This window comes from Camelus ferus, chromosome 21 (genome assembly GCF_009834535.1).
Source record: "Camelus ferus isolate YT-003-E chromosome 21, BCGSAC_Cfer_1.0, whole genome shotgun sequence".
Classification (NCBI taxonomy): domain Eukaryota; kingdom Metazoa; phylum Chordata; class Mammalia; order Artiodactyla; family Camelidae; genus Camelus; species Camelus ferus.
The window spans coordinates 13,057,355-13,079,391 of record NC_045716.1 but is presented as its reverse complement, the minus strand read 5'-3'; the positions used below and the strand labels follow the sequence as shown (position 1 = coordinate 13,079,391).

The window sequence follows — 22,037 nt, the reverse complement described above, 5'->3', positions numbered from 1 at the left end:
GGTTATTGCAGTCTGTTAGTACTTCATAGATTAATTTCTCTTTTCACTCCTGATTGAAAAACTTTGCAGAGTGTGTAGGCCATCTGATATTTCATTGTAAGGAGTGAGGAAGTGGGAGCTTGTTTTAACCCTGTGCAGTAATGCTGATGGCTTACCTTGTGGGCTGACTTACAGAAAGCCTCCTGGAGGCTAGGAAGTAGCATTAGCTGTGACCAAGGAGCAGGATCCACAGCAGGAGAGGCGGGGACTGTGAGAGTAGTAGGAGGTGACAGGCGTGTGCTCAGTACTCTTTATTGACACTTCAGCCTGTTGTGTAACTTGTTCTGAGGTGTTGCTGACAAATGTCAACGTGATAAACCACTCACTAGTGGTGAGGAGCTCAGGCTTTGGTGGACCTGTGTTCAAATTCCAGCACCATCACCTAACAGCTTGGAAAAGCAATTTAATCTTTGTTAAGCCTTGTTTCTCACTTTGGTAAACTTGGGATAAGATCAGCTGAGATGGTAAATAAAATTATATGTGTTAAGTGTTTAGAGTACAGTGTCAACACAAGAGGATCTCAATATATGGCAGCTGCCTTTATTATGATAATATCATATCCCTAATAGCAAGGGGACTAAGTTAATATTATTGAAATACCAAGAATAAAAGTTGTCATTTTGTTTAAGTAGTATTTACTCTTCCTTTATGGTCTAAACAGAGTTGATGAATATGTTCCTTCATTGCCTTAAAAAAATGGAGTGACCATTTTCCAGGCAAAATTGTTAGGATTTTGTTGCTTAATCCTCAAAATAACCTTGTAGGATAGGCATTATTATTATCATTTTGTAGATGAAGAAATGGGTTCAAGATCATGAAGTATGCATCTCTTAGTGACATAACACCAATGCTATAGTTTATTGTTAACCACATTTGTTACACGTGGAAGATCAATTTCATAAGAAATTTTTCACATTTACCTTTTTTCCCCCGATACTTAAGGGTTTTTTTGAACTATAATATTACTTGGGATTGAAAATTATTTAATCCTTCAGTTCTTCCTCAAAACACTATTCAGAAGCCCTGGTATGTATAGGGTGTGTATGCCTGTGAAGGAAAATGTATTTTATATGTACAGTAAGAATATCAGAGAATGAGGCCTTTCCTTTGTCCTTAAATTCTTGCTTTTTGGTTGCTGGGGGCTGGTGTGTGTGTGTGTGTGTGTGTGTGTGTGTGTGTGTGTAATGTTTTCTTAATCTTCTCAATCGTTTAACCTATTACTCTGAGTTGTAGCATGGTGTAAGAGAAAAGAGCCAGTCACAGAGTTGTAGTGACCTGGCTGGATTCATACCCAGCCTTGCCATTTATCGTCTGGGCCGCCATAGGCACTTCTCATAAGATTATAGTATAAGAATGTTACGAGAAAACAGGTTAAATGCCTAATACGTACCTGGGCAATAGTAACCTATCAGCATTTGGCTGTTTTCTTCCTTCCTATTATATAAATAAATTGACTCTATAGGAGAATAGAAGTGGAAGACTGTCTCTCCTATTTTTCTGCTTTTTAGGAATAAAACATGCTTAGTGTCCATGCATTTAGAAAAGCTTTTTTTTTAAAGCACGTTGGAACATTTGCACAACACATTCAGTGTGATTCAGTGTCTTAAGCTTTCTTTTTTCCTTTTTTTTTTCCATTGTGATAAAAAACCCCACATAACTCCTTTTTAGGGCTGAGTAATATTCCATTGCCTGTATATACCACATTTTGTTTTTCCGTTCATTTGTCAATGAGCATTTGGGTTGCTTCTATCTCTTGGCTGTGCTGCAGTGAACACAGGTGTACAAATATCTCTTCAAAATTCTGCTTTCAGTTCTTCTGGGTATATACTCAGAAGGGGAATTGCTGGATCATATGAAAAATTTATTTTGAATTCTTTGAGGAACCTCCATACTGTTTTTCACAGTGCTGCACCATTTTACATTCCCATCAACAGTGTATAAGAGGTTTTGATTTGCGTTTCCCTAATGATTAGTGATGTTGAGCATCTTTTCATATGCTTATTGGCCATTTGCATATCATCTTTAATATTTTGAGCCTTTAAAAGTAAATTTAGGGGGGAAATATGCTGACATAAACACTGGAAATGAAATGAATGGAGTTTGTAAGATGACAGGCAAAAAGAACTACGTGTAAGTACTGTATGCTAGTTGATAGTTGTTTTTCACAAGTACAGGTTAATAATTCTGATACTGTTCCAATTTTGCAAGATGAAAAAGCTTTAGAGATCTGACCACGGTGTGAATATAGTTGACACTACTGAACTGTACACTTAAAAAGTTTAAGATGGTAGATTTCTTGTTATGTATTTTTTTTGCCAGCAATTAAAAAAAAAAGTTAAATATGGTTACCATATAACCCAGCAATAACACTCCTAAGTATATATATATATATACACCTAAAAACTTATACATGAATGTTGATAGCTACATTATTTGTAATAGTTAAAATGTGGAAGCCACTCAAATGTTCATTGGTGGATAAACGTAACAGGTATCTAGATAGTGGAATATTATTTAGTCTTGAAAAAGGAGCGAAGCACCAATATATGCTACAACCTTGGAAACATTATGCTAAGTGAAAGAAGCCGGACAAAAAAGGTGCATGAATATGATTCCAGAATGATTTGCAGAACAGGCAAATCTATAGAACTAGAAATTAGGATACTGGCTTCCAGGCGCAAGGGGAAGGGAGGGTGGAGAGTGACTGCTAATGGGTATGGTGGTTTCTTTTTGAGTTTAGATAATGGTGATGACTGTACAGTCTTGTGAATATACTAAAAACCACTAAATTGTACACTTTAAAAAGTGAATTATATAGTATGGGAGTTGTATCTCCATTTTTTTTTTAAAGAAAGAAGTAATTATAAAACACAGCAATTTCACTTTATGTTCCTAATAGGATGTGTATGCCCACACACACACTCTGTTTTCAGTAAATTTTTAAAAGGAAATGTGACATAGGATTCTTAGCATTTGTTGTTAATTAACTTTATATGATAAGTTTAAAAATATTTATATCAGGTAGTTTCCTTATGATAAGCCTCCATATGATATGAGGATAGTTCCATTTGAAAGATGTGACCAAGACTCCTTTTCCTTGTAAGGTATCAAGAATATTTGTATTGCTCCATGTATTTTTTAAGCCTTTTAAAAATTGTGAAATAACTTCGAAAAGTTGGTAAAACATGAAGGTACAGTTTAATGAATTGTGAAATGTAACCACCCGGGAAGAAAAATAGAACATTGCAAGCACCCCCCAGCAGGAGCTTTCCTGATCATAATGCTTCTAAGAAAATATTCCCTAGTACCTTTTGAAATTTTCAACCTTAGCTTTTATTTCCTTGAAACTAGTGCGTGTTGTTGTTTTACAGCTTGGGCCTCATATTTTCAATATTGTCTTTTATTGTCTTGTTATTTCTGTTGGTTCTGGTTTATGGTGTCTAGGCTCCTAATATGCCTTCTTATTTTCCTTTGAACCCCAGGATGATGCTGGTTTCCTGCAGAGAGGATTTTTGTGTATTTTTGAGAGGCACTTGAGGACATTCATAGTCAGGGGCATAGGTCTGCAAACTTCTTCTGTACAGGACCAGATAGTAAATGTTGCAGGCTTTGAGGACCATAGTGTTTATGTTGTAGTTATTCATCTGTGCTGTTGTAGCTGAAAGCAGACACAGACTATATGCATACGAATGGGCACAGCTGTGTTTCAGTAAAATTTTATTTATGGACATGGCAATTTAAGTTTCATGTGATTTTTGTGTGTCATAAAATATTATTTGAAAAATTTCCCCCCAATCATTTGAGAAATATAAAAACGATTCTCAGCTTTCAGTTCATACAAAAATAGGTGGGGCCACATTTGGCCTGGAAGTCTTAGTTTGCTAACCTCCAGTCTGGAACCAGATTTGTGGTTTAGTAGGCCTCTAATATAAGAAGGTGTGAAACTGGTGAAGTACTTTAGAGTGTCATCCCCAAATTGAGAGTGGGACAGGGAATTCTCCAAGGTCTTTGCCCTTAGTGAACACTGAGCAGTGGTGGCAGCAAAAGCTAGCAGAGCCCAGCCTCTCGTTCGCACCAGCCCTTGGCTGATGCTTCAAGGCCAAAGCCAGCCAACTGTAGGCTCACTTTCACTTTTCTGGGCTCCAGTCCTCTTCCAGATCGCAGTCCAGTCATTCTTCAGTGCCTTAGCTATATGATGCTTTTAAGAAGTTTTTGTTTTTCCATCCAGCATTTAAAAATTGTCTTCAGCAGGAGGGTTTGTCCAGGTTACTAATTTTGACAATGATGGAAGCTAAAAGTTTTCAGTGTGTCTTAAGTTTAACTGTTTTTTTTTTTTTTTTGCTTTTATGTTTGTTTTTTCCCCTTTTCAGATGCTCTAGTTCAGGGAGGAGATAAGTGGAGTTGAGGAAGAGAGATGGATGAGAAATATAAACTTTATACATAATTATCCTTGTAAATGAAAAAGATAGTATACAGATGAGCTAAATATAATGAATTTTCCTAATCCATGTGTTATCTAATTATTTTTTCTTTTTCTTTCAAACATTTTATAAGAACAAGTAAATGGTAAAACTGATAGATTCATGTTCACCAGCCACCTGCTGAAGGCACATACGACATATTAGTGAAGTAGCCATTTACTAATGAGAAAATCATGTAATGATTAATTTTTTGGAAGTCAGGTGTGTCTATAAGGAGGATCTTTCAAATGTGTTCCTTTGAACTAAAACTAAATAAAAAATAAGGAATTCAGAAGCTGTGTTTATTTAGTACTATCGGAAGTTTTATACCCTTAGGCAATCCTAGAGGCACCAACATTGGTCTTAAACAGATCACAAACATGCCAGTGATGTGGGGGGCTGGCTATATGCTGCCCTAACCCTACCCCTCACCTTCCTTCCCCTCCCAGTGGCAGCTTCACTTGTGGTCTCATGTCTGCTCCAAGTACATGTTGGAATACAGTTGCCGAGGGCTAAAGTGTTATCTAAAATGTAGGTGAAAGTGCAGAAACTATGGACATTTTTTTTTACCTCTTGGGAATCATATACAAGCTGCTAGTTTCTTTCATAGCAGCCACCCACCCTCCTCCCAAATCACTCAATACTCTCTTAGACCATTTTCCCACAAAATCTGTGTAATCTCTTGAACATCCAATTATCATATTCTTCTAATTCTTGCCCAGTTTTCTCAAACTACTCTCCATGTCTTAATTCTTTCCCTGAGTCAAACACATGATCTAATCACAGCTACTAAGTGAAGTGTAATAATGGCTACCATTTACTGAACACTCATGGTTTAACAAGCATTGTTGTTTATTTATGATACAACTATGTTAAAGAATAGAAAAGCTGAACATTTTGTAGTGAAATTGGATATAGTAAAGAATGATATCACAAATCATACTTTCACATTACCACTAGGAGACATTTGCATTTAGTGAGCTACTGATGTGACCAACCTTGAGACTGTTGCTGCTTTTATTGGGTTATGTAAATATGTGTCTGGGAGCTGCAAAGTAATACATTGAAAAATTGCCAGTATCCTCTAAAGCCCTTAGGAATGCTAGGAGTTTCCCCTCAAAATTTCTCTAAAAGTTCTTATTTACGTCATTATTTAAAACACTTTATTTTATTTGTTAGGTTGGGGAATCAAAAATATATAATGTCATTCTAATGGGAAAATTTTTTTAAGTTCCAAATGAATGTCCTAAAAGATTTTTTACAGCATGAAACTGCTTTTTGTAAATATGTATTTTTATTGAAGTACAGTCAGTTTACAATGTGTCAATTTCTGGGGTACAGCATAATGTTTCAGTCATATGTGCACATACATATATTCGTTTTCATATTCTTTTTCACCATAAGTTCCTGCAAGATATTAAGTATAGATCCCTGTGCTATACAGTATAAACTTGTTGTTTATCTATTTTATATATAGTAGTTAGTATCTGCAAATCTCAAACTCCCAGTTTATTCCTTTCCACCCCCTTCCACCTCCCCACCCCCTTTAACCACAAGTTTATTTTCTATGTCTGTGAGTCTGTTTCTGTTTTGTAAATAAGCTCTTGTTTTTTTGTTTTTTTTTTTTTTTAAGATTCCACATATAAATGATATCATACAATGTTTTTCTTTGTCTTTCTGGCTTACTTCATTTAGAATGGCAATCTTCAGGCCCATCCATGTTGCTGCAAAATGGCATTATTTTTATGGCTGAGTAGTACTCCATATAAATATACCACATCTTCCTTTTGCAGTCATCTGTTGATGGACATTCAGGTTGTTTCCATGTCTTGGCCATTGTAAATAGTGCTGCTATGAACATTGGGGTGCATGTATCTTTTTGAATTAAGGTTTCCTCTGGATATATGCCCAGGAGTGGGATTGCTGGATCATATGGTAAGTCTGTTTTCAGTCTTTTGAGGAATCTCCATACTGTTTTACATAACAGCTGCACCAAACTACATTCCCATCAACAGTGTAGGAGGGGTCCCTTTTCTCCACACCCTCTCCAGCATTTATTGTTTCTGGGCTTTTTAATGATGGCCGTTCTGACTGGTGTGAGGTGATACCTCATTGTAGTTTTGATTTGCATTTCAGCATGAAACTGCTTTGAACTTCTGTGATAGTAATAATTAATTACATTGACTAATTTTCAGATGGTTAATTTTCTCATGGTGACAATAGAGTACTTGATTTTAATGTGGTCTATTTAATGATTTTAACATGAAAGATGTTGAATTTTGACTTTGTGTTTTGTAAAGCTATAGTATCAGCCATCTTAGGTTTTTCGGGGACAAGGCATATATTTCAACTTTCTTGTCTGCTGATGACACCTAGATTTAGAACCCTGTGCTCTGACTATGCAGAAAAGGCTGGTAGGAAAACTGCTTTCCTACTTTTCTAGCTCCTTAAATTTTTTTTTTTAATGTGCCCCTTCTTAAATTTTTTCTTTCAGGTTGTACCTACGACAGATCATATAGATACAGAGAAACTGAAAGCCAGAGAACAGATTAAGTTTTTTGAAGAAGTTCTCCTGTTTGAGGATGAACTTCACGATCATGGAGTTTCAAGTCTAAGTGTGAAAATTGTGAGTATGAAGTTAAATTAACTTCTTTCTTCCATTCTTACCACTGGTCAGGAATATAAGACTGACTTCGAATCCCACTTCTTGTCATAATGCCATGTAAAGTTTCACTTGGGTGTAGAATACATCTTATTAACATCCATTATAAAATTCACAAAGTCTTAGTATACTGTTAAGACTTCAGTTTAGCAAAGCATTTTTTTTTCTTCATAGACCTGTTTGGCTACTTTGTTGGTTTTCTGTTTATTATTTAATCTGAATGAAAATTATGCTTTAATTTTCACATTCTGAATTAAAAATGATATTGAAAGGATCTGCAGGCAGCACAGGGGATATCACTTTAAAAAGTGGCCCATGTGTCAGATTTCAGTGTTCCATTAAACAGAACTTCAGTCTCCAGCACAGAAGTGGGAAACAAATGAAAGTGTTAATTCCCTTCTTGTTTTGTATTCCTTTCCACCAGCAGAGGACAAACTACTTCCAGTGGAACCTGCTTAAAAAGGAAAATAAATAGACTCCTAGCAGTCTAATGTTATTTGTTTACTGTTAGGTTATAATTGGGTTTCCTTCACTTTCCAGAAAAACTTCAACTGAAACTTTTTATTAAATGCCTTATCCTTCAGCTAAAATATCACCTCCTTTGCAATGCCTACCACAGCTCCCTGAGGCAGAGTCAAATATCCCTTTTCCGTACCCCTCTGAGTACTTTTTTTTAACCCCTGAATGATAGCACTTATCATTAGGACTATCAAAGATAAGGGCCCCACATCAGACCTTGTCCTTGCTGCATAGTGAGTATGGAAATTGTGATTTAAATAATAATAAACAATGAAAACTGTAAGTCAAAATCAGCAATAAATTTGTTTTAAAGCCAGTTTTTTTTGTAGAATCATAGAATTTTGGAATTGTAATGAATTTTTACCGAATCATTTATTCTAGCCTCTGTTTTACAGATGAGGCCCCAGAAGTTAGTTTCTCTAAGTTGTGACACTAGCAACAAAGGTTTCTTTGCACCATCTGATATATGTCACTATTCTAGCATTAGATGCTTAACTTATTCCCTTGTTCACCTATAACTTTCCCCAAATTTATCTTTTGTGACTTAGATTTGTTCATCCTCCAGCTCATCCAGTCATGTACCTTTCTGCTTGTCTACCTACCTATGGAACTGACTGTGCTGACTGTTCATTATGAGTTTGCATATCTGGGGGTGCATTTGTATCCAAGTGGGGGGATATTCTGTGATGTATACAAGTGGGTAGGTATGTGGGAACACATGTTTTTGTGGTTGAGGAAGTTGGAGAGGGTATGCGCATAAATGTATTGTGTGTGTACCAGAATAAACAGTGAGTCTTAAACTGAAGGGTAACATCATTTAAAAATGTTCTTCCTTCTTACCTAGTGTAACTTTTTAAAAGTTTTGTGATAAGATTCCATTTTAAGAATGCCTGGAAGCATTTCATTAGAATAGTGAATTTCCAGGTTGATTTCTTTCTAAGACTGTAACAGATGTTTCTGTAAATAAAATAAATGCCATAATTTCTGGTTTAGAGGCAATGGGGTGTGGACAAATGAAGTTCTCTTCTATAGAAGCAAAGACTAGCCTGGTAAAAATGGATGTAGGTGAGAAACCAGAAATGTGATGCCTGGGAAGCAAAGGGAGTAGGACTTTCCAAGAAGGATGGCATGAAGGTCAGTATCATGCTGAAAAGAGATCTTATAAGCTTAGAATGGGGCGATGTCCATGAGAGTAAGAAAATTGTTTGTTGGTTTTAGCAACTAGGATATTATTTACCTTGGCACAGTGTAAGTTACCTGCAAAGGGTGTAAATGTAAGATGTGGAGGTGGAGACGGAAAGTGTAGACATCAACCAAACTTTCCTAAAGCTTCCTGGTATAGGAGAAGAAACAGATGTGACTGAGAACATGGGGTTGACAGAGGTGTGTGTGTGTGTTTTGTTTTTTTAAATATGGGGAAGACTTTAGCATGTTTACGTACTCACAAGGAGTCACTTACAGAGAAAGGGGTGAAAATGGATGGAGTGAAGTTTCTGCAGGTGAGTACGGGAGAAAGAGGAAGACTTTGAGCCTTTGCTGTATGTGAGACTGATTGGAAAAACTCCAGTCTTCTGTGTTTCTCCTTTGCTTTCACACTACTATCACACAACACTTCTGATACCGGATGTGTATGATGTTTTCCCCACACAAGCAATTCTGCGATAGCAGCTAAATGTCCCACAGTTTAACCCAGTTCTGATATTATATACCTGGAAGTAGCGTCGGATCCCACAGATGAAGGGTTCAGTCCCCTGAGACTGCCCTCCCCACTTCAGATGGCAATCACACACGGTAGGTCCCCAGATTCCCCAGAATCTCTGTCTGACTCGGCTGCAAATTGGAGGTTCCTCCTTAGATTTGATTATGTGCTAGAAAAGGTTGTAGAACTCAGGGAAACACTTATGTTTTCCAGTTTATTAAAGGATATAATAAAGGATACAGATGGAGAGAGATATAGGGTGAAGTCTGGGAGGGTCCTAAGCCCAGGAGCTTCTGTCCCCATGGAGTTGGGGTGCATTATCCTTCCAGTATGTGGGTGTGTACACCAGCCTGGAGACTCTCCGAATCCCATGCTGTTGGGATGTTATAGAGGCTTCCTTACATAGACATGATCAATAATTAACTCCATTTCCAGCCCTTCTCCTTTCTCTGGAGAATTGGAGTGGGACTGGAAATTCCAAGCGTATAATCATGGCTTAGTCTTTTTGGGAGCCATCCAGGAGCCCACCCAGAGTGGCCTCATTAGAACAAAAGATGCTCCTAGTGCTCTTACCACTTAGGAATTTATAAGGGTTTCAGACGTCCTGTGTCAGGAACAAGGGGCAGAGAGACTAGTATAAAATTTTCTGTTATCTCAGACACCATGCTAGATAATTATCTGTATTATCTCACTTAATCCTCACAAAAATTCTATGCAGTGAATATTTTCATATCCTTATTCTCAGAGATCGTAAGTCACTTGCCCAAGATCAGTCATCCAGTGGATCAGTTTGTCTTTCTGCTCTTGTTCATAGGAATCTTCTAGGATCTAGATAGATTAATGAGTAGAAGGATTAGCCTAGACAGGAGAAAGAGATGCCGCTTCTATGGTGACAGGAGGAAAGGGGAACAGGATGTAGGTAAGTCTGCCTTTATGCTGGTGATTCCCAAACCTGGAATTTTATCAGAGTGACTCAGATGCATTAGAGATTTAGTTGTCTTTAACACTACAGGACAATATATTGTACATTTGCTGTGTATTTGTTGACTAGGAAGATGGACAGACAGATGTGGAAGTGGAGGGAATAGGTCGGAAAAGGCTTTTTAGAGGAGGTGGTCCTTGATCTGAGTTTTAGGTGTGTAAATTTTCCAGCCTGATGATAGAACACAGTGACATTGATGTATTTTCTAAGCTGGTCATTTGTGAATGTTGCTAATTGCTTCAGGCTGTCCTACTACTGGCTACTACCAGAGAATGAAGTATCAAGGTCATTTCCAAAGTTGTTGCTAAGTACTTTCCATTTAAAACTCACTTAAGGAGGTTGTTTAATTGGCCTTTTCCATAGAGCTTTTCCTGAATTAAAGTCTACATTTTCCCCAGTTGCTTTCAAATAAAATGTAAACCATTATTTTTAGTTTAGCAAGCTTTCCAAGGACCTTCTTTAAAAAAGTATGTATTTTTAAGAGCTACCTTATTTCTTTTTATTATTGCTGACAGTTTGATTAGGAGTATGGAATATGCTTTTATTTGGTATCTAATCCTTGGCCCGAAAATTGCTAAAAAACTTCTTGTTTTAGAATTGCAAAACTAATTGCTTATGAATGTTTGCTTTTTCAGTTTCCATAATAACTATGAAACACTCTGAAAAGAAACGCTATTGAAATGTGGAAGATGCTTATATAAACAAATTAATATACTTTAGATTATTGATATGGTAGGATGGAGCCATTTAGGTTGCTCTTAATTTATTTAACTTTTTCAAGTTTTGAAGTGCTTTTTCCACCTTTAATTTTTCATTCTAAACCTAGATACCTTTTATTAAAAAATATTCATAATTTCCCTTTGTGTGATTGGCATTGCCTATGTCTAATTAGAAGATATTTAATTTTTCTTTTGTGTTTCAGAAATTAATTTTTCTTTTGTGTTTCTAAATTAGCTCCTCTCAGCAATGTTTGTTTTTAGGTTAGGATTTTGTGTCTTAACCTTCTGTCCTTTTTAGGACTTACAGCTTGTAGGACTGTGCTCTAACAGAAATCTAAAGGGAAGCTAGTTTTGCGTTAATATTAGTTTTTAACTTTCAAGGAAAATTAATTTCCAATCTACCAAATACTGGCAGTGCTGTGATGTTCTGTTGCAGCTAGTAGTTAATTCCATCCTAAGTAGAGTCAGGAGTGAATGTTGTCCACCTTCTGCTCCCATGTATTGCTTAGAGTCCACGTATACTGGGCAGGGCCATATCTTTCATCTCTACGTGTAAAGAATTCTACAATACCTGTGCAGAGGGAGCTTTTGTTGGACATGTAGTCCCATAGGATTGTCATATTTTGCAGACACAGGGCCCAAGAGATTGTTTCTTTACATCCCCTGTTTTTGTAGATGAAAGAAGAGACTTTGGATAGTTAGATAACTTGCTCTAAGTTGGTGGTTCTCAACCTTATCAGGCCCATTGCTTCATTTTTTTTTTAACCAAATACTTTAAACAACCCCTCCCGTTTACTATCCTGAAAGAAATTCATAGATAATATAAGCCACCTTCTTTCTAATAAATCTACATATTGTCCTAAATATAAAACAAAAGGGACATTTAAAAATTAATTTAGAATAAAATGATTGGTATATCAATATGTAAATGCATAATATGACTGCATAAGTAGTCAGGTACTTACATTTGCGAATCAAATCACTGTGAATGTGACAGGTACAAGTGTAGGCTGACAGAGATGCCAGGTGTCAGTCGGTGACTCAGATACACAATGGGACTGCCGTCAGTGATGGAATTTTTCAAAATGGTGAACAATAAAACTAAGTATAATCTGCCCTTGATCTAAAGGGTAATTGTCTTCCTGGAAATTGAGTGAATTTTGTATTTGTAATGTAAAATGGACTAGGTTCTAAGGTCAGATAATTAGAAATCATTTTTTTATCCCACCTGAATGTGAGGTGAGATATTTGGAAATTTTGTGAGATGCAGGATTGAACTTTGTTTTATAGGGTTGTTCTGGGCATTACAGAACATCTAATGCCTCTGGTCTTTAACTGCTAAATGTTAATATTGGCAGCTCATCATTGTGACAATGGAAAATACCCTCACAAATTTTCAAATGTGCCCTTGGAGAGAACTATTGCCTTAAAATACACAGTTGAATTGTAGAGTTGGGACTAGAACTTGGGTCCCTTATTCTTAGTCTCCCCATGAGCCATGCTGAAATGATACTTTGATGTCCTTCATGTTCCCAGTATGACTGTTAATAACTAATTTTGAAATTTCAAGAAATGTTGCAAGTAAGTCTTTCTCATCATTACAAACAGCACTCTGTCAGGTATTGATGTGCTTCCCGGTCAGTTTGTTGTGATATCAAAATCAAGTTATTGGAAGTCAGATTCTTCCCCAGCTCTTCATTATTGTAAGTCTTGCTTTGAAGTCTTTTGCTCAAAATCCCATCAGAATAGTTTAACTCAGAGCCTTTTCTCCAACAGAGAGCTTCTAGCCTCTATTTCATTCATCCAGTAACTAATGAGCACCTGCTGTGGGCTCTTCTAGGCAGTAGGGACACAGTGATGAGCAAAGCACATATTTCCACCATCACAGAGTGATGGAGGGGAAATAGGCTTTAAGGAAGTAAACACATAAATGAATATAGTTGCACACCTGTTGGAGTTCCATGGGAGGAAATAACAGGAGAAATCACTATGATTATGGACCAGTAGGAAAGGCCTCACTGTGGAAGTGACATTTATGCTGAGCTCTGAAGGACAAGTGTCAGCCAGCAGAACAGCTCCAGTCAGGGAGCAGGGTGTTGAAAGGTCCTAGGGCCGGAGAGCTTGGCCTGTGGCTGGTGACCCTCCGGGCAGTTAAACTACTTATGTTACTGGGTTATCTTGTTTTTTCTTCTTTCTTCATTAATGTTGCAGTGTGCTTATCTGGAACAATAGGCAGTTCCCTGAGTATATCTTACTGTTTCATGTCTCAGTACCTTTTTTTTTTCTTTTTTAAAAATACATGCTGTTTCCTCTTTGTGAATTCTTCCCACCCCACCTCTTCTTTCCATGGTCAGCTCAAGCATTGCCTTCTCTGACTTTCTTCAGCAGACTTAGCTACTTCTTTCATTGAGTGCTTATTGAACCTTGTTGTTAGTTTTTAATATTCCATATATGAGTGAAATCATGCGGTATTTGTCTTCCTCTGACTTATTTTACTTAGCATAATGCCCTCAAGGTCCATCCGTGTTGTTACAAATGGCAAGCTTCGATCTTTTTTATGGCTGAGTAGTTTTCCATTGTGTCTGTATACCACATCGTCTTTATCCATTCATCCGTTGATAGACACTTAGGTTGTTCCTATATCTTGGCTATTGTAAATAATGCTGTGATGAACACGTTGGGTGCAAATATCTTTTCAGATTAGTGTTTTCATAGTTTTTGAATAAATAGCCAGAAGTGGGATAGCCAGTTAAAGAAATGGACAGCCATTAAAGAAATCTTCATACTGTCTTGCATAGTGACTATACCAATTTACATCCCCATCAACGAATATATGAGGGTTCCTTTTCCCCCACATCTTTGCCAACACTTGTTATTTCTTATCTTTTTGATAATACCTATATTCTGACAGGTATGAGGTGATTTCTCATTGTATTGTGTGTTGCACCTTCTGCTGAGAAATCTGCTGATAGCCTAATGGAGGTTCCTTTGTAGTTACTAGCCTTTTCCCCATGGTTGTCTTTAAAAATCTTTGTCATTGACTTTCAGCTATTTTAATGTTGTGTCTTGGAGAAGATCTTTGCATGGAGGTGACTAGGCATTCTTTTAGCTTCATGGACTTTTTTTATATCTTGTTTCTCTTTCCTCTTGTACTTGTATCATTTTTCGATTTCTGCCTTTGAGCTTGCTAGTTCTCTCCCATATGGTTGGCTCTATTTCCAGTGTCTTCTGATGCATTCTTCATCTCATGTTTTATCAGTTCTTCAGCTCCAGAATTTCTGTTTGGTTCTTTAAAGTTTCAATCTCTTCAGTAAAGTATTTCTTCTATTCATTAATTTTATTCCTGAGCTCATCAAACTGCCTTTCTGATTTTTCTTGTATCTTGTTGAGTTTGTACATGACAGCTCTTTTGAATTCTCTATCAGTTAGATTCTAATATTCTGTGACTTTTAGTTTGGTTTCTGGAGACTTGCCGTTTTCTTTTTGTGGTATCATAAATATTACCGTGGTTCTTTATGATGCTTTATGAATTGTTCCTCTGCTGGTGCATTTAAAAAGACAGAAGTCAGAGTGCTTTCTTTTGTTTTCAGAGGTAGGTGGCGCCATAACACAAATTTTTGGTTTCTCTTACCTGAGCTGCCTCTGGTTATATTTGAGAGTTGACGCTTTCCAGCCTCCACTGTCTCTGCTAAAGATATGGCTCTATGCCTTCATTGTCACTTCTGTGCCACTGGGGTGGTTGCTGCTTTGCTTCTGCTGGAGCTGCTGTGTCATGGGGCTGGTGGGCTCTTCCCTTGGGTCTGGGATCGCCTGAGACATTGGCTCTGCTGTGGGAGGAGGGGGACAATTGGGAAGGAGGACAGGGTTTTGCAGGCGCTGACAGCATCTTGGGTATTGTAAGGGTCTTGGGCTCTGCCACTGCGGATGGAGCGGGCAGGGCTGTGGGTGCCTCAGCAGCTGGAGGGACAGGGTCTGTTGCCACTGCCGCCCAGGTACGTGTGGCCGAGAGCCACAGTCAGGAGACCAAAGTCTGGCGTGTGCTGCTTCCCCTGCTGCTGCTGGGTTTTCTGAAGTTGTGGGCTCAGCTGCCATGGTCATAGGGCTGGGATTGCAGGCACTGACTCCACTGTTCCCTTGGGCCCGCCTTCTCTTGGGTCTGCCTCCTCTGTGTGTTCCAGTCCACCCACCTTTAGATGTACAGATGTGTGGATTTCTCCAGTGTCCTATTGGGCAGATGAGTTGAGTTGCAGATGTTTTCCTGGTTGTAGATGGAAGGGGAGAGACAAAGTGAGCTTTTTACTCCACCATGTTTCTGACATCACTCCCATGAGGTATATTCTTTTTATAGACCTAAACACCCCATCTAACCCCTTCCTCCTGGCCACCAGGACCCACTCTCCACTAACTGACTTTATGCAATGGTAATACTTGGAAAGTAGAATCATGTAGACCTGACACAGATGAAAGACGTTAAGAACATGTGATAATGATCTCATAAAGCAGACGTTGGTAGTATGAAGTAATACTTAGTTGGTTGCGCTGAATTAAAGCATACCCTTAAAGCCTCTTGTCTTTGTGTAAAGTGAATTAAAAGGTGAGTAGCAACAAAGAACTAGGTTGTTCTTTCATTCTTATATTACTGGTATTGACATTTACTGTAAGTACTGTTTTTTTTTTTTACAGTGAACATTATAATTTTCACATAACTTAGACACATTTTAAGTCTTTTTAACCTCATCATCTTTTGACCTAGAAAAAATATTTTTCTATTGCAGGAAACAGAAATCAGTATGTTATATAGTATGAGCAAGGTTTTGTGCCTTAGTTGGAGCTAGGTCAGAGATTTTTATAGTGCTGATTTAGCCTTCCTCCAATGCTGTAAAACATTTGTTTTCTTTTTAGGAAAGTAATAAAAGGTTTAATTTTCATTAAAACATTGATATACTTTTTTTTTTTTTTCAGAGAGTAATGCCTTCTAGCTTTTTCTTGCTGTTGCGGTTTTTCTTGAGAATTGATGGGGTGCTTATTAGAATGAATGACACAAGACTTTACCATGAGGTATCTGTTCTCATTTAATGGCTATACCAATTGATACTAGGCTTGTTTATGTTGTTACATCATCAATCTGAGAATTTGAAGTTCAATAATGCTTTATATTATACGGCAGACCTTCTAACCTTTAAGATTGGGTGTTTCACATTCACTGTTGACTGCATAGTTATCGAAACATTACATCTTCTTTTCTAGAAGTTCTGGTACCTGAAAATGTTTTCTAAGGGACGCTTCCTAGTAGAGGCGGGAAAGGGAGGGTCTGATACTTTTTTAAAAATCTTGTGTGTTCTTCGTCTGTTTAAGAAAACTGTCCCTTAACTCTTGGCTTTGTTTGTCGTATGTATTGTTTATGTAACGTCCTGCTGTTAGGAATACCAATCACATGGCCTCCAGAAATTTGTATTATACAATTATTTTGATAGTTGTTTTAATGTTTGAAAGCTCTGTGCTCCATTTCAAAGAACTGTTAACATGTAAGGTTTTTAAAAAAAAAAAAAAAAAAAGTGAAAGTTTGGGGGGGGCGATTTAAACTGAGTCCTGAAAATTCATCTAGTAGCTTTACAGCAGCCTATCCTCTTTTTTTTTTTTTTAATAGCTTTCTTCCCCCTTTTTTTGAGGGGAAAAACTAGGTTTATTTACTTATTTATTTTTTAATGGTCGTGCTGGGGATTGAACCCAGGACCTCGTGCATGCCAGGCATGTGCTCTACCACGGAGCTATACCCTTCCCTCTCAGCCTATCCTTTGTGAATGAATTTTCAGCATCAGAGTCGTAATCATAGAAGATGATGAAAGAGAGAAGGGACCACCAGTATCAGTCATGGTAGTCGTAGTAGTAGTCAACTCTCCTAACAACCCTATGAAGTAAATGCTATTATTTCTGTTTTATAGCTGAGGCAACAAAGGCAAAGAGTGAGAGTGATTAAGTAACTTGCCCAAGTTATGCAGCTAATAGGTGGCAGAACTGGGGTTTGAACCGAGTATGATGGGATTGTTTCTGGTTTTTGCTTTTTTCTTGAAATAACATGGTCACTGTGATGGACCTTTTTCCTTTTGAAAGTGCTGAGAATAGGCTGCATTTTTTTCCTGCAGAGAAAAATGAAATATAAATTTTTAGAAATGCTTGTATTTTAACTCAACAATATTGATTTTTTTTTGGATTTATCCTAAAAAGACTCTTATATACAATAATCCACAAATATTAATCAGGACAGCTGTATAGAGTGTATATGAGCATTGATGGCAATGCTATTGTTTATAATAGCTAAAAGAGAGAAAGAAGGAAGGAGCTTTAATGGCAGTTGAATGGACATTGATTAAATGGCCATTTATATTCTGTTGACCTAAAACAAATAGATTGCCAGATATTTCTCTGGCAAAGATGGATTTATTTGAGATCAGAAAATTGCGATTTGGGGTCTGTAACCATGGTGAGCCATGGGCAAGTCCCCACACAGCAAGTGAAGGAGAGTGCTTTTATGGAAAAGAAAAGGAAGGTAGGAGGGCTCTAGTAAACAAACAGTCCATGGCTTTTCATTGGCTGAGTCCTTGCCAGGAAATAAGAGGAGTCTTTCTTCTTCCTGTTGGGCCCTGCTCTGGTTGCAGCGTGTAAGAGCTCCTTATGCTGGTTTCCCAACTCTATTTAATTGAGGTTTCTGTTTATTAATTTTTTACAATCCATATTGTAGGAAAAATGTACAACTATTAAAATTAATGGCAGAGAGTTTTATTTAACTGATTTGGAAAGATGTGTATCTCAGTGTTGAATTTTAAAATGGAAATGTGAATCTATATAAGATTTTTGTAGAGATTTCTAAATGCTAAGGATAGTGTTATCTGTAGAAGCTGTGACTGCTGATTTATACTCTGTACTTTTATATTATTTGATTTTTTTTAACACTGAGCATTAATCTGGTTTTGTTGATATAAACAATTGAAACTTTAAGGGAACATAATCTTGTGATTTTTCTTTTATTGAATATTTTACCAAAAAAATCAATTGTTAATAAATTACTTTCTAAAACCTCACTTTAAAAAGCCTTAAATGGGGAAATTGAAATACAAGAAAAGTGATTATAAATAAGTAATTGAAGAAGAATTTTATAGAAATGGGAAAGAATAAAATTTGTTTAAACTTTTTCTTTTTTGGAACGTAAGAGTAGCCACAGTTATAATATAGCTTAAGGAAAAAATGTCGTTCCAAACTTGAAGTAATGTTAGAATCTCTTGCATATCTCATTTACAAACATACATGTTTCCTTTCAAAGTAAAACCTTTGCTTGTGTTTCTCTTACATGATAATTACTAAGTCTGTTTACATATATGTTTCTGATAGGAATGTGATTTATAGAGATTGGAATTAATAATTCAGAATTCTTGATGAGAATTAGTTATCTCACTGTAGAATTAGATATTGTTGTCAGACTTAATGCTACTTTCACAACCTGTTCTAAAATGTAGGCAGTTCTGTTTAATAGAAGGGATTTTGTTAATCAATATAAATACATTTTTTGCAATCTTTTTTTGTTTTTAAACATAGGCTGACAAGACCTACATGTTACGAGAATATACATCACGGGAGAGCAAAATTGCTAATTTAATGGTACAGTATTTAAATATCAGTTTTTAGAAATTAAATTTTAATGTTTTAAGTATGGTATCCCCTCATGCCCCACTCATCTTCCAAATCTGCATCCTAAATCCATTCATTCTTCTAATAGGGCTCTATAGGATAAATCATACTGGAGCTTATCTTTTCTGGAACTTATCTCAGTTTTAGCTAGAGCTGTTAGGTACCTTAGCCGACATCCAGTCCAACTTCCACATTTTATTCTGGAAAAACTGAGACCCAGAGGTGTGACTTACCCCAAGTCACATAGCTGGTTGGTGGTGGAACTTAATTGAATGTTCTTCTCCACTTACCATCCTGTCAGCCTATCATTTCTTTCTACCCAGTCTCCTTTTCCTTTTTTTTTTTTTTTTTTTATGCTCCCCTGGGAATTGTCAAAGGCTTCTACAAGTCTGGAGGATTGCTTGAAAAGTGATACCTTCCTGCAAATTTGATGTTTTTTTATTTACCCTTAGTGCTTATTTCTGTCTATATGAAGAATCTACATGGGTTAGAAAAGTTATGTAGTCTGTTGTAGACCATATACTGGTGTCTAACTGCAGGCTAGTGTTTTCCAGGTACCAAAATAATAGGGAAAGGGGATTGGATTAAGATGTACTAAATTCTTAGGAGCATCATATGAGAGCATTATAAATGACAAATCCGTATGCTCTTTGAGGAAATTATCTAGTAACAAAGCTGAATGATTCAGTAACAAGAGATACCTGTTATTATTAGGAACACCTAATGATGCTCCTTATAGACATGTATTGCACCTCATTTTAAAATTGGTATGCTTTAGGAATGCTTGAACCAAAGCATTTTCAAAATATATCAGTGCAGTGACTTAATATATGCTAATATGACTTATGTATTTCCTAGCATGTTTCACCTTCCCTCTTCACGGAACCTAATGAAATATCACAGTATTTACCGATAAAGGAAGCAGTTTGTGAGAAGCTAATATTTCCAGAAAGAATTGATCCTAATCCTGCAGACTCAAAAGAATGTACACCTGTGGAATAGCATGTGTTACAACATATACTCACCGTGGAATCTTACTGGAGACCTTGGAACTGTTTGGAGGGGGGTGTTTTTATTATGAGAATTAATTGCCTTGTCTATGTGCAGATTGTCTAGCCTTAAGGGAAAAAAAAAAAGATTATTGCAGGCAGGTTCCACTTAACTGCTGTTTGTACTCTCTGTCTTCAAATTCATATTCCAGATTGATACTTTCTGGAGTTAAATTCAGATTTCTAAATTGTCACAATGTGAGGTCTCACCAGTAGGGGGTGATGTATGTATGTCTCAGGAGCAGTGGACGTAATCTGCATCTATCATGAAACACTATCTTCTACCGTGAGGAGGTTAATGTAAATCACTGAGATGTAACACCTTGTGAGTTTCATAGGATTCCTAATCGTGCACGTTGATGTATTGGCCCTTTACCTTGGGCTTTTTGATGTTTATTCACACTTTGGGAGAGTCATGACTTGCCTCCTAGGAAGTTTATCCCAAGGATCTGTACCCAGAAAAAAAAAATTTTTTAATCCCCCCCCCCCCCCCAATTTGCAGTTTAAGGAAAGTTTCAGACATAGAACCAAATAACCTAGGCTTTTGGAGAACGTAAGGTGTTATGTCCATGGAAATACATGGAACATGGTTTGCCACTGACAGGTAGGATGTCAGATCTGCCTCTCCTCCATCTTTAGGTGCTTTTTTTTATGTGTGGTTCTATTTGTACTAACGTTTTTTACTTACATCTTCCATGCACCCTCAGAGTGAATAAATCCATTGAATATTGAATTTGGTATTGGTCCTAAAAAGTTTGAGGAGTTAATATGGATTGCTTTAAGCAAAAATTAAATCAAATAAAGCAACTAGATTAATTTTTTTGCCTAAAATATCTGAAGGGTAGCTGTGGAGGAGGAGCAGCTTATTTTAAAATATAAAGGCCAGTTTTTCTTAAGATTCATGTTTTTAACATTACAGGGGGATCTAGTAAAATGTATTTAATTAGTACAAGACCTAGGTAGTACAAAAAGTACACAAAAGTAAATTTAAAATCCATTTGGTTATTTTGATGGTGACCCTTTAAACATTTTATATTCTTTTCTGCTTTTCTAAATGGTCTCCATAAAGTAGAAAGTGATTACAAAGCACCAAGTAAGAAATTACCTTAAATGGATTTTTTTGAACTTTTATTTTCAGGGCAGGGGAAAAAATCGCCCCCTTTTTTTCTGGTTTGAAATAACTATTGTATATATTTCCACTTGATGCATAAGTCATTAAAGAAGACTATTTAATTGTGAGTATTAGCAAAGGTCTTCAGGCATTAGCCTGAAGATGAATTTTTGTGAAACAAACACAATTGGACATGCATCATTGCTTAGACTCTGGTCTGTTGTGTGTATTGTTTTTTTGACTAACTTTATTAGCTAAATTTTGGTCACAGATGATTTTGGTATTTGTTTGCCTTCTGCTGCATCACCTGCAAGGTATAGGAAATCAGGATTTTATTGGCTTTAAGAAAATACATGGCATGTTCACTGTATATTAAATATACCTGTATTTAATGTTTTCTCTTAGGACAGAAGAGTGTATATATTGTACTCCACTTTCTGTTTATTTGCCGTGCAGATTTGACAGAACAGATTCTTTAGTCATACAAATTATAAGCAGAAAACTTGTAAGAATATTCATTAGTTGAATTAGTTGAGGTTTCTGGGCAACATCGTATTCTATATATATTTTTAACTTGATTCAGATGTCTTAGTCCCCAAGTCAGTCTTAGATTACTTATCTTGAGAATCCATTGTTAAAAATTGTAGGGAATTAAAAGAATTGGCCTTTTTATTGAGAGAGGGAGGTGGATAGGATGAGTGTGCTTCTGAAAACTTCATTAGTTTATTCACATGGAGAATACCAAGAAAACTTGTATTTGTTCATTGCTAAATAAGGCATACACCATTTTATATTTATTTGTTCCAAGTGTCTTTTTGTAAGAGAATAAACAATAAGTAATTACTGCTTTGTGTTTTGCTATTTCAATTATTTTAGTTTTTCTTAAAGCTTAATTTAAAAATGATTTGTTATACCTTTCTTGTTTGTTTTGAACTTCGTCAACATTATAGCCAGAGTCTCTGGACAGATTATAAATGAAAATCCAACAGGTAGCTCAGAATATAATCCTCCAGTTTAGCTACTGGGCTCTTGTTCTTCCTCTTCTTCTGTCCCCTCGTACTTCAGTGGATGTTTTAATTAGCCGTTGTTTTCTGTATGATGGCTTAATGCTTTC

At 36.6% G+C, this 22,037-nt stretch overlaps 1 protein-coding gene across 2 annotated transcripts in view; it reads left to right on the top strand.

Moving 5' to 3' along the window:
• The window catches only part of TIPRL (TOR signaling pathway regulator), a 28,442-nt gene extending 6,673 nt beyond the window's left edge, over positions 1-21,769 (top strand). The window contains exons 4-7 of one of the 2 annotated variants that reach the window (XM_006193975.3): positions 6,994-7,125; positions 16,043-16,138; positions 18,671-18,733; positions 19,622-21,769. In XM_006193975.3, coding sequence (XP_006194037.1) covers positions 6,994-7,125; positions 16,043-16,138; positions 18,671-18,733; positions 19,622-19,765 — 435 coding nt within the window. In that variant the 3' untranslated portion in view covers positions 19,766-21,769. The remainder of the gene's footprint in view (positions 1-6,993; positions 7,126-16,042; positions 16,139-18,670; positions 18,734-19,621) is intronic. The other variant, XM_014567057.2, reaches the window with a different exon arrangement.
• Positions 21,770-22,037: the final 268 nt, after the last annotated feature.